At 32.3% G+C, this 13684-nt stretch overlaps 1 protein-coding gene across 2 annotated transcripts in view; it reads left to right on the forward strand.

Moving 5' to 3' along the window:
* PPP4R3B (protein phosphatase 4 regulatory subunit 3B) overlaps positions 1–13684 on the forward strand; it is a 48912-nt gene that overhangs the window by 20791 nt on the left and 14437 nt on the right. For both annotated transcript variants that reach the window (XM_061155411.1, XM_061155410.1), the window contains exons 6-11: positions 1019–1135; positions 2617–2733; positions 6417–6548; positions 7610–7712; positions 10207–10248; positions 11879–12037. In XM_061155411.1, coding sequence (XP_061011394.1) covers positions 1019–1135; positions 2617–2733; positions 6417–6548; positions 7610–7712; positions 10207–10248; positions 11879–12037 — 670 coding nt within the window. The remainder of the gene's footprint in view (positions 1–1018; positions 1136–2616; positions 2734–6416; positions 6549–7609; positions 7713–10206; positions 10249–11878; positions 12038–13684) is intronic.

Here is a 13684-nt window from a genome sequence, read left to right on the forward strand (position 1 = left end):
CTAAGAGGAAGATGTTTATAATTAGTATGAAAGGAACAGATGACCCTTGAGCAACACACGTTTGAACTATACGAGTCCATCTAGACACAGATTTTTTTTTCAATAGTAAATACTACAGTACTACACGGTCCAAGGTTGGATGTGGAGCAATAGATATGGAGGGCCTGCTATAAAGTTACATGCAGGTGTTTGACTTGGTGGAGAGTGGGTTCCCCAACCCCTGTATTGTCAAGGGTCAACTATATTTAAACTATACTATACAATGATTATTCTCAAAATTTCTAAAACTTATTATTTTATTTATCTTAGAAGCTTTTAGAGATATTTAGTTTTTCCCCCCAGTGAGGTAATATGTGCCTTATAAATTATAAAGTCAGGAATATGGATTGTGTTAGGACAGAACTACGAATTCATATATTTTTGTGGTTGTAGAAACATTGAGATGCCTTTTTTTTTTTTTAACAGATAGGGAGAATCCTGGCAGAAACCAACACAATATTGTAAAGCACTTATCCTTTAATTAAAAATAAATAAATTTTAAAAATAAAAGGGAGAATCCTTCTTGAATAATGAATGATAAATAATTTGGCTCTTAGAGATGCTTTTATTTCAAATGTGTTGAGTTAGGTTTTTGAGATATAAACCATGCTTAGGGGAAAGAGAATGGTGACTGCTGTTTACCAACAGTTTACCATTTTTTTAAACTTTATAGTCAGATGCTAAAGAAGTCCTGAAAGAAAATTAGAGGTTTCCTGGTGTAAAGGGATAATTTTATAAATGAGAAAACTAAATATGCTATTAATAAACAACTACACCAGAGATGAATTGGCTGATTTGAAGTCAGGATATCCTGGCTCCTCATAACCTAAAGAACATAGAAACCATGCTATAAAAAATGGTAACTGGGTTTTCAGGTCCTTGAGAAGGTTTAATTCCACACTGGTAATTCACATTACAGTTTGCCCCAAGATTTCTTTTAATGTGTGTCGGCTTCTCACTGTACTTTCTAACATTACAGGTTAATTTTTTCAAGGAATTTTGTGCGTTTTCTCAGACATTACAACCTCAAAACAGAGACGCATTTTTCAAAACTCTGGCAAAGTTGGGGATTCTTCCTGCTCTTGAAATTGTAATGGTAATTATATAGTTTCATTTCATGTTTTTGAAAAAATTGCAAATTTGTAATAGTTTTATATTGTGGATGGGAAATAATTTATTATAGTAATGCATGTTGAATGTTTTAATTTAAGTTGTAAATCACTTGGTAGTGAGTCATCTTCAGATTTTTATTAACTTAAATTTATAATATTAATGTGTGATTCATATACTATGACTTCAAGTGAGTAAAAATCCCGCATGTTTTTACAAGACTATTATCTCTTCTATAACAAAGTTAAGTCTGTTTCATAGAAACTAATAAAGTTCCTTTCCTTTTTAGACCAGTGAGTAGGGGGAGTGAAGATGACCAAGGGGGCTTGTGCTGCAATATGGGGTAGAGGGAGTGATTTTCACACTTCTGTTTATATGAACTATCCAATGGCATTTATTGTATGAGAAATTAACAGAAGATTTTTAAGTATTAACTCATTCAATAATAACCCATTATAGTTAACATAAATAACTTTTATGAACATACAATTTTTCCAAAACAAAACAATTTTGGTGAGACAAGTGGCATTGTTTCACTTTTTTGGCTAGTCTCTTTGATGTCTGGCTTAATAGAAGATAGGTAGATTCTCATAGCAGCTTTTGCATTTAATCTGTTACAATATAAAACCTTATAGCCTCTGGAAAACTCCACTAGACTTCTGAGAGACTGGAAGTGAAAAAGGCCAGTAATGCCTTAATACTTATTTTCATAAGTATTATGAAAATAAAATAAGTATTATGAAAATAGTTCTACTCTAGTGCAGTTTTCAAAAAGGTGTGATAACCCCCTTTTGGAGTCGTTAGACCCCTCCCCAGGATTCCCTGGGCCACACTTTGAGAATTGCAAACTTAGGGAATGTTTTCAGAAAAACCTGGAGATTTCTAACTTATGAATTATATGTCCTTTAGGTACTACTTAATGGGGAGAAATCATTCAGGATCACTACCTTAGAAAACTAAGTTATGGAAAAGAATGAAAATACCCAGATTGTTTTCAAAAGCATCCTCTATTAAGAGAGTAAAAGAGAGACTCAGTTCCTCAGGTGTAAACTGGCAAATCTAGGGCTAAATACAGATTCTAGAAAGTTTTGAAGCCTTATCTGAGAGACATCATTCACATTTTTGCATTTATTTAAATCAAAAATCCTCCTTCCCACCCCCTAAATTTTTTGCAGCATTTATAAAGCAGTGCTTTATAATCCTATGCTCATTCTTTTATTTGAATTCTATGAATGTTTATCTTTGCGGTGGTTAAAACACACACACACACACACACACACACACACACCTGGTCGACACTAATCATTAAGCTGCCTGAAATTTTTAGTATTTGTAAAAGAAAATGATGAGAGAGTTATGTATTTTGATTCTAGTACCATGTCTAAATCCAAAAATATGTTTGACATAAATCTGGGAGAAAAAGAGGGGTCAACATTCTCCAAGTAATCTGATTCTCCTTTTTATCAGGGCATGGACGATTTGCAAGTCAGGTCGGCTGCAACAGATATATTTTCTTATCTAGTAGAGTTTAGTCCATCCATGGTCCGAGAATTTGTAATGCAAGAAGCCCAGCAGAGTGATGACGTAAGTGGCACTGTTTTGGTTCTGTGTGAATTACCTATAGACTAATGTCTGCAGACTGTTGAGAGAAAAGGAATATAACCATAATTTTAATCTTTTATAAAGAATAATTGGATTTCTAATTAGTTGTGACTTTGGCAAGCCCAGAATATGTAGCAGTTGCTGTGTTTATTGTTAAAAAAAATTCAAACTAGTATTGAGATAGATTTAGTGAATCTAGTAGGTCAAGCACTTTTCTGGTATAACTTAGAAGTTGCTTTTGCTTGTTCAGATGTGTCTGTTATTTTAGTGGGGATGAACATTTAATAATGAAACCTATGTTGTGCTTTCCACTACAAAAATACTAAACTTTCCCCTTAAACTATTTTAAAGACAAAATGAACATATATTCATAATGAAGTACCCTTATATTAAATATATGTTAGTGTTAAGTAGAAAATAACTAAAATATCATTATGTTCCTTCTTAAAGGTCTAGATTCCCAATGCTAATTTGATTCATTTATGTTTTTGTTACTGTTGAATTAAAACTGTAGTTTTTTATGTTTCATTTTTAACTTCTTAATGTCTGTTTAGATTTTTGCATTCATTTTTGTTAGATATTTCCAATTTTTTTAAAGGCAGTTTTTAGAATCAGGACTAATGCTATTGTTCAGCTGGTAGGAAAGAAATAGAAGAAATATTTTGTATTAAGTATATTTTAAAGTTTAAATGGTGCTAAATCTGACTAAAGAAATAGTTGGTTAATTGGTTTACCATGTCACTGTTGATATCATCTTAGTGTTATTTTTACAAAAGATAACTTTGAAACAAACATGTCTGTTACTTCATCCTCAGTGATGCATGGGATTATGAGCATTCATCATAAAATCTCTCAAACCTAGTAACTTAAAATTCTTAACTTTTAAATCTTTTACTTATGTTTTCATTAGAAATATTTCCTTGTTTACATTTAACTGATGGAGAAGCAGTTACTCATTTTTAACATTGAAAAGTCCCTTTTTAATTTCTCTTTTTCTTGTAGTCACAGTCTTCAAAGTCTTTCATTTCCCTGAATATTCTGAAGTCTTACAATTTCCATTTAAAATTTCTGTTTACATCAAAATAAGTTAGCCCACAAATGAAGATAAATTATTTTTTCTTTAATTTCCAGAATTAAAGAGTCTAAATGCTGAATTCTATATTAAATTGGTGGTAACATTGAAGAAATAACTTACCTCTGTATTCAGTGTGCTCTCTCAAAATAAACACACAACATTCAAACTTTTCTTTCTAGTACTATAGAGCAGATTTGGTTTTAGCAACATGGATTACAGGATTAAAATGTGTTAAGACACAAGGAAATGTTAACATTTTTCCTATAGTCATTAATTCTATATACAGATTTCTGCACAGATTCTAATATTTTCTTGATCTTATCAGAAAGTGTCAGTGCAAATCTGTCATGTAACTTTGTCATGGTTGCCACTTGACTAACAGTGACTATAAAAAGCTGTAGATGATAAAATATATCTCAGCATCTAGAAGTTAAAAAGTTTTTAAGAAACCTTGGAAGCAGTGGAATAAAGTATGTTCTTTGTTTCCCAATCAGAAAATAGGGAGGCCAGCCAATTATCTGGATAATACCTAATTCCATATGTAGATACCTAGAACTTTCCTTCTGTTGCTAATTATTTTCCTTTGTGGCTGATTATTTAAGAATTGAAAAATTCTTAAACCCACTTAAATGTACTTTAAAAACAAAAGTATGTGTTTTCTAAGAATACTATGACGTTGGAATGTGATAAAACCAACAGAAGTATTATTCCTCTAAAACTTGATTTAGAAATTATTATACCAAGGCTTTGAAGTATCTCCCAGAAGCTATAATTAGTGTCACTCATGCTATTTAGATGAAGGATGGCAGTCTTTTCTTAAAGGGCCAAAAGGTAAATAAGATTTGGTGGGTCCTTTAGTCTCTGTTGCAGCTACTCAACTCTTCCTCTTTAGTATGAACCATCTATAGATGGTTTGAAAATGAATAGGTGTGGCTGTGTTCCAGTAAATGTTCTATTGTAAAACTATTTACAGAGTGAACATCCAGCCGGGTAGTTTGGTAGTTGAATGACCCCTGGCTTAGTCTCCAGAATATTGCAAGTAAATAGTGGTGACATTTGGAAGTTGGTTCTGAATTGAAGGTTCTAATTGCAAAGCTTCTCTGATAATACAAAGAGATGTAAAACTCAGAGACCATGGTAGTAAAGCAACATTAATGGGATAGGAGTTACTAGGCCTCTCCTAAGACTACAAATTTAAGAGAGTATTCTCAAGAATAGATTTTGGTGACCTATCGCTGGAAAAATGTCACTGTGGTTACTCTATAATGGCTTATTTTTCAGATCAAGTCATAGTGTGACATCCGAAGAAGTAATTTTCCTGTCATTTGTCTTAAATCTCCATTATTTTGCTATAAGTTTCTTGATCATGAGTTTTCTAGTGTGATGAATGCCGTTGTTGGAGAAGCAGATTAAGGAAAATTAGATTTGTTTTCATGCCAGGAAGGAACTTTACCATGCAGTTAGAAATGCTGGCTTGAATGTTGAGAGTGGTCTGACTTTAATGACTGCTGAATTTTAGTTCCATTGGAGAAAAGAGCATGGAAGAGTTAAAATAAGGCTGCTTACCTAGCTAGTTATTAGCTGTACTGATGTTACAGGCTTGGTCCTTTAATTTAGCTGTTCCTCCTGTTTATCAAGTTTGCTAAGAAAATGAAGCCTGTTTTACAGACAGTGAAAGTGAAAGTCACTCAGTCGTGTCCAACTCTTTGAAACCCCATGGACTGTATAGTCCATGGAATTCTCTAGGCCAGAATACTGGAGTGGGTAGCCTCTCCCTTCTCCAGGGGATCTTCCCAACCCAGGGATGGAACCCAGATCTCCCGCATTGCAGGCGGATTCTTCATCAGCTGAGCCACAAGGGAAGCCTGTTTTACAGACAACTAACTTAGAGTGCTGGTAATTCTTTTAGCTCATTGATGAATGTTAAATCATTCATTGTATTAGGAATTATTTGTTCATTGTCTCAGCACATTGTTACTTTGAAGTGGGTTTAGTCATGCATTATAGGTAGACTAATGTTAATTGTTGGCTGAGTTGAGTGTCCCTCTGGGATAAGACCATTTTGCTATTCCATGCTACTCTCCACAACATCATCTCTAGCCACAAGGTTAATGCCAGTTTTTTTAGAAGTGATTTTTACTTAGTTTGCAGAATCCAGTAATTAATACTAATAATAATACCTAACATATATCATAGGGCTCATCTCATTTGTTACCTATCTGTTAGTGTCTTTCATTGTCTGGTGTCTTCTATATTACCAGTTGTAGTTTCATATATTTTGTCAGTGTTTTTTTAGTTACAAAGATTGAGAATATGTTAGCGAATAAGAATTGCTGGTAAATATTTTGTTTTCCGTTGCCTATAAGGATGATATTGTAAGCTATTGTGTGCTCTGATTTTTGTTTGGTTTTGAGTGAGTTTCTTTTTACTCTAGTATGTTTATAGAACTTTGAAGACGTGAGGATTAAAAAGTTTAAATAACTTCATCCATTCTTTTTTTTTCTTCCTGTATGATTCTGATTTTGTTCTTTCAGCTGGTGTGTTTGTCTTATATCCAAACCAGGTCTCATATAAACCTGTTTTCTTTCAGGATATCCTTCTTATTAATGTCGTAATTGAACAAATGATCTGTGACACTGATCCTGAGCTAGGAGGTGCTGTTCAGTTAATGGGACTTCTTCGTACTCTAATTGATCCAGAGAACATGTTGGCTACAACCAATGTAAGAAATTACTCTGCAATAGAAACACTTTGGTCTAGTCAGTTTTAGATGATTTTGTATATACTAAGTTGTATATACATATATAAATTATATGTAAATATTTAAATTTTGAAAATTTGTACAATTTTGAAAAGCATTCAAGCATTTGTACACTCAGTATTCAAGTAGCAGTAATATTCCTCTAGCAGTTATTTTTGCATCAAAATACAAGATTGTAATCTGCTGAAATCTTGGTAAAATGCTAGCCCTTCCATTTTTGTTTCTTGGCCTCTGTATGTTAGCATCTTAAAAATTAAAACAGCAATGTGAATATAATTAACACTACTGAACTATATATAAAATGGTTAAGATGGTAAATTCTATGTTTTTTATCACAGTAAAAAAGAAACAATATGTATCAGATTATCTTAATTGCATGGTGAAAGGAGTCATTACACAAAAAGGACTTAAGGAAATATCACAAAATATTATTAGTGGTTATCTCAAAATGCTTGAATATTTCTCCTTTATAGAATTCCCTCATTTTTAGAGAAAAAGTGTGTTTTCAAGTCATTACAAGTTTATAGAACCAATTATATAAAAAATAATGGTCAAAAAACCAAAAGGCACTATTTTCCAAATTTCCAAGTAACAGATTCTTAAAACTTTTTAAGAAATATCTAAAATCTATACCATTTCTAGTGGCCTGATAAATAAACTTGGTGTTTGTTCATATTTGGATACATTGTGAAATCTGGGCTTTCAAATTTTAAGTGGTTAAGTTGTTCTTACATTGATAGATTTTCCATTGCATTTCAAATCATACACGTGAAAAAAAATTATTTTGAATAATTTTCCCTGGAGAAACCTTTTATAATGCTTTTTTTCATTTAATATGTAATATGAAATAGGTTTGTCAGTTCTTCAGAAATAAGATTAAGGTGAATATGATAACTTTGTTGAGTCTTTCACAGTATCCTTAAGTATCTCTTGTTTGTGTATGACTTGCACTGCTAATTCTTGAAGATGTTCTATTAATTATAAAGATAATAAAGTTTTTATTTTAATTCTGTATATTTCAGAAAACTGAAAAAAGTGAATTTCTAAATTTCTTCTACAACCATTGTATGCATGTCCTCACAGCACCACTTTTGACCAATACTTCAGAAGACAGACGTGAAAAGGGTAGGGCCTCTTACTTACCTGCTTATGATTTCTGTTTTAAAAGATCAAGATAAGTATTAAAGCTAACAGGCTCTTTACTTGATGCTTTTTATGACAGGGAAATTATTACCTAAAATTGTAACCTGAAATGTAAAATCATGGTTTCCCATGTTTTAGAGTGTCTGTGGTAGAGAAGCGTGTACAAAATGTGGGAGAAAGTATTACACCTTGAGGAAGAGAAATGTAAACACTTAGCAAAATAAGATTGTTCCCAGAGTTCTTAAGAGTTAATATAAAAAAAAATTTTTTTTTTTTTAAAGAGTTAATATCAGAGTGAGTAAGTGTACAGAGTATATTGCCTACATTAGAAAATCCAAGGGAACCATCATTTTAGAGTTGGCAATACAGTAAAAAATGCTTCAATTTCTGAACATAAGCATCAGAAGTTTAAAAAGTTGGTTAAAGCAGAGAATAATAATTTTTAAAAATAATCTAAACGTTTACTTTACATGCTGACTCTTACTGATAGTTCGAATAGTGTCAAGTCCTTTTTTGTTTTTTTCTTTTTGTGTGTGTGTGTGTGTGTGCATGTGCATGTGTGTGTTAGTCGCTCAGTCGTGTCTGACTCTTTGTGACCGAATGGACTGTAGCCCACCAGGTTTCTCTGTCCATGGAATTCTCCAGGCAAGAATACTGGAGTGGATTGCCATTCCTTTCTCCAGAGGAACTTCCCAACCCAGGGATCGAACTCTGGGCTCCTGTATTGCAGGCAGATTCTTGACTGTTTAAGCTCCTGGGAAGTCTGTTTTTTGTATATGGGTTTTCTTTAATTGTGGTGGCTCAGACAGTAAAGAATCTGCCTGCAATGCAGGAGAACTGGGTTCAGTCTCTAGGTTGGGAAGATCCTCTGGAGAAAGGAGTGGCTACCTATTCCAGTATTCTTGCTTGGAGAATTCTGTGGACAGAGGAGCCTGGCAGGCTACAGTCCATGGGGTTGCAAAGAGCTGGACACAGTTGAGCACCTAACATTGTCACTTTCACTTTCTTTTCTTTAATTGTATTTCCATATTGCATTCTTACATAAACAGCACCATAATTTATCAGCTACAATTTCTGGTTTCAGTTTATTAGAGTGAAAACTGAAACATATTTTTTAAGCAATCTGAGTGTAGAATTCTGCTGTGGTTTTAAGTACTTTCCCTTTAAGTGTTTAAGTATTCATAATTTTGTGCATTTAAGTTGAGTTCTGCTGTATTTAGCTTAGCCATAGATTATTACAGTTCTGTGACATTTTATCAATCTACAGTATTTATGTGATCATGTGCCAAATATAACTAGCTAAAGGACTGACTCTTTGAGAAGTATACAGCTCAACTGGCAAAATGAGAAATGTTGGGGGACATAAGCTCAGAAAATGATGGTTTATCTGTTAAATCAGTTAAGAGGAAGTCAGTTAAAATCTTTGTTAAACTAATAAAAATTGTACACCCTAGATAATACTATCAGCTCCATTTCTGAATTTATATCTTAGGGAGCATTTATGCATATACATGACAGATATAAGAATGTTGTTGCATTGTTCACTGTAGGAAGTGACATGTATATTTGTACAGTGGAATACTAATTAGCAGTCAAAATAATTGAATTTTGATCTGTCAACTGATTAGTTCTCAAAAATATAAAATTGAATGGGTAAAAACAGCATGTCACAATGTTTTCTTTCAGAAAGTTTCCGTTTATATAAATTCAGTGATTTTTAGCTTTCATTTTATTTTTTTTCCCCATTTATTTTTATTAGTTGGAGGCTAATTACTTTACAATATTGTAGTGGTTTTTGCCATACACTGACATGAATCAGCCATGGATTTACATAGCTTTCATTTTAAAGTAAAATGTTTCCAGCATACAGAAATATTTAGATAATAGCATCACAGATATATATTTCCCATTGGCTTTGTCAATACTGACTTGTGCTTTTTCAGTTTTTAAAAAATAAATTATACATAGTTTCTTATGCATTCTCATTTTACCCCATCCCCATCCCTCAAGAAATGCCGAATTTGGAGTTTATTACCCCTGTTTTTTATATTACTGTGACATGTATAATGTGTGATTTTTCACAGTAACTTGTTTCTAGCTTTCTGCTGTTACAAACAATGCTCTGGTATACATTATTATGTTTCCTTACATAAATATGCTCTAAGATGTGAGCCTAGGAATCGAAACTTTTAATACTCCTAATTTTTTTAATTCAAAGCGTAAGTGACTAATTGTTAAAATCTGTGTTATCTTAATAGAATATTTGATACCATCTTTTAATAATTGTTCATCTGCACCCAAGTCTCTAAAAAAAATTGCAGATAGAGGTATAATATTTGACTGAAGCTACTAATTCTTAATGGCTATTATGCCGGTAAAATGAGGTTATGATCAAAGATGTGCTTTGTATGTTGTAAAGTGCTAAGGAAGTGTGAGGTATTATTACTGAAGTCACTGATTTTAATTTTTTTTTTAGATAATATAGTTGGATCTAACAAAAGCAGCACGATTTGTCCTGGTAAGTATAAATTCTTATTTTATGAACTAATGCAAATTACATGTTTTTCCTATTCAGAATATAATGTACTTAGACAAAACTAGGAAAGGTTTATTTTTATCCAAAAATCCAAAACTAGATTTTTTTTAAAAGAAAAAAATTCAACTCTAATATCAAAGATGGAAAATCCATTTGAAACTTTTTTTCCTGTAAATTTATGTCCTGCATTTTTTTTTAGAAGACCTCTAAGAGTTGAGGATTAGTTCCTTCTTATTTTTTAAATACAGTAAACTAAGGCAAATCAGTTAGGAAGTAGTCTTCATAACAGTCTTTGCATACATAGATGTCTCATGATTCTGAGTATAAGCACTGTTATTTCTACTTGGAACATATGTATCAGGTATTGACCTGGTAATATGGAAAATAAGCTGTGTGTACCTAAGCATCCTGTCTTTTCTACCAGGCTCATCAGAGTTCTAGGGAAGCCAGTTTCAAATAAGGAAGCAATTCAGAGATTGAATTATTAGATATATTGTGAGTGATTTCACATCCTAATTTGGGAAAGTGAAAACAAGACATTAATTTAACACTACAGACTGCTGTTGCAAAATCTTTTGTAAATAAAATTTGCGAATTGAGAAATTAAAGAGAATTGTTTTTAATGGTAAGAAACTAGTTCAAATATTGGCTGTGGTGTTGGCTGTTATACTAATTAGTCTGGAGCAGGTAAAACTCTTAGATTTGTAGTAGAAAAGATCTTTGAGTATCAGAATTATATTTTCTATACTTGATGGTCATTCTTTTATTAAAAAGAATGCTGAAATTTCTTCCTGATAACATCATGTGATGTTCCACAAAATATTTATGTGAGAAATAAAATAGTTGGACTAGATGATGTCCGTCTTTTTTCCTATTCTCTAAGGCTTTGATTCCATAATTTCTTCATAGCTTAATGTTTTCTTGCTTAAAATATTTACAGTAGGTATGGGTAATTACCTATTTATTCAATCTTGATGTTCAAGAAGCAATTGTAAATCATTCCATGAGTATGTAAACAAAAGCCTCTTGAGGAAGAAAAAGCTGGAATATTTTAGTAGGCCTTTCATTGATATCGTGATTTGATGTTAAAAAGATTATTGTCTTAAAATCTTGATATAACATTTTTCACTTGATATTCAAACAGCCAGAAATGTCCTTTTCTTAAAGATGTCTTTAAAGAAAGCATATTAATTTTTCTTGAGAGATTTGTGTTGTACCACTTTAGGCAAAAAGTTTAAGATATTTCCTCTTTACTATGGGGTAGATCCTTTTATAGACCCATTAATGTTAATAATGATAGCACATATTACAAAATCATTACTAAGAAAATCTCAGTGCAATGAGGGTCATCTTACCATGTTTGTAGATTTTTATTTAACATACTTAAATATTTTATATTAGAGCCTTAGGAAGTATTTAGTAGGTAAAACTACTAATACTTCTGGAGAGTCTACCTAATGAAAAAATAAAAATCTGTAGCTTCTTTAATTGATACAGAAATTAGGAAAAAACACAGTTTTACTTTTCTTCTAAAATAAAGGATTTATACTTAGTATTCTCTTTGTCTAGATGTGTTGCAGTGTGTATTTTCATGCAATGATTTTCTTTGCAGATAATTACCAAACAGCACAGCTGCTTGCCTTAATTTTAGAACTACTCACATTTTGTGTGGAACATCACACGTATCACATAAAAAACTATATTATGAACAAGGACTTGCTAAGAAGAGTCTTGGTCTTGATGAATTCAAAGCACACTTTCCTGGCCTTGTGTAAGTAACAGTTTTAATGAACATTCTTTACTTGTAAAATGTCTTATGGAACAACATTTTTAATAGTTTTAGTCTGTTATTTAAAGGACAGGAGGAATAGGTCATAGTGCTTCTCCCACCTACATATTGCTCACATTTAGATTCAGTTGTGATATAATACCATGTGCAATGATATCACTAACAGAACCTCTCCTGCCATCTTTTACATCTGTTTCATCAAACTGTCGTTTAGTAGTGACTCTTATTTTTGAGATACGGGCCTTATATGTTTTTGTGTAACTCAGGTTATTTAAACTTGTAAAATTAAGTTATGGGTAGCCCTTTAGTAGACCACTTGGACCAATAAAAATCAAACTTTAATGCTGATGTTTGCTCAAATGTGGATTTTTGGCATACTCCTTCCTTTCTTCCTCATAATTTCACCTGCAGATAAAGGTAAAGAAACCTTCTCTCTCAAAGTAAGAGCTTTGTGGATTTTTTTCTGAGCATGAAAAATCATAGTTAAACTGTAAACATTTAAAGCATAGAGAAAAGGTTAATCTCCCTACTACACCTTAATTTTTAAGGCCTTAATAAAGCCAGTGTTAACTGCCTGCACTACTTATTTTCCATTCCTTTTTCCATACCTGTGCAGATTTACATAAACATTCACACATGTATAGGTTTTCATGTTTTATTTTTATAGAAACATGATCATGCTCATACACATCTCAGCCCCTTCATGTTACTCTAACTCATTGGATATGGCGTGAACTAATATTTTTCCTAAACATAGCTGAGTAACAGTTCATGAAGTGGCTCTTCCACAACTTATTCTACTGTTCTCCACTACATGGATTATAAGATTGTTTGGATATTTTGCCATTCCAAATAATAATGTAGTAATTAGCCTAGTACATAAATCTTTACTGGTTTATTTCCATAGGGTAGATCTCCAGTATTGGTATTGCCAGGGCAAAATATTACTATATTTTTAATATATCCTCTTTTGATTTTAATTTAACATAATAGCCTCCAGATTACTTTCTCAACAGGTTGAGGCACCTGACGTGAAAAATGCATTCATTGAACAGCACTCAGTGTGACTGCCTTTTTAAATGTTACCCAGCTGATGATGGAAAATGTATTGTTTGTGTTTCAATTTATATTTTCCTTGATACCATCTTTTCACATTTTAGTGCTTTTGTATGTTATCTGCTATGAGTTGCCTATTATCCTTTTCTTAGAGCTCTTATATATTAGAGATATTGGCAATTTTTCACATTTTGGGGAACAAAATGTCCATCTCATTTGTCTTTACCTTGATTTGTGGCATTGTTTTCCATATAATTGCTATAAAATTCTTTATAATGACAAATATGTCTTATGGGTTTTTTGGTCTTGCTTAAAGTCTTCTGTGTCCTAAGTTTATACAAATATATTCCTCAATTTTCTTCTATGTTTGTTTTTTTCTTTTCTTTTTTTTTTTTTTGCCACGCCTCGTGGGATCTTAGTTCCCTGGCCAGGGATAGTCCCCTGCATTGGGAGCATCGAGTTTTGTTTTGTTTTTAATAATGTGATTTTTTTCTTTTTTTTTTTTTTTTTGGCTGTGCTGGGTCATTGTTGCAGGAGCTTTTCTCTAATTGCAGGGACTGGCCGCTACTCTCT

The sequence above is a fragment of the Dama dama genome, chromosome 11 (assembly GCF_033118175.1).
Source record: "Dama dama isolate Ldn47 chromosome 11, ASM3311817v1, whole genome shotgun sequence".
NCBI lineage: Eukaryota > Metazoa > Chordata > Mammalia > Artiodactyla > Cervidae > Dama > Dama dama.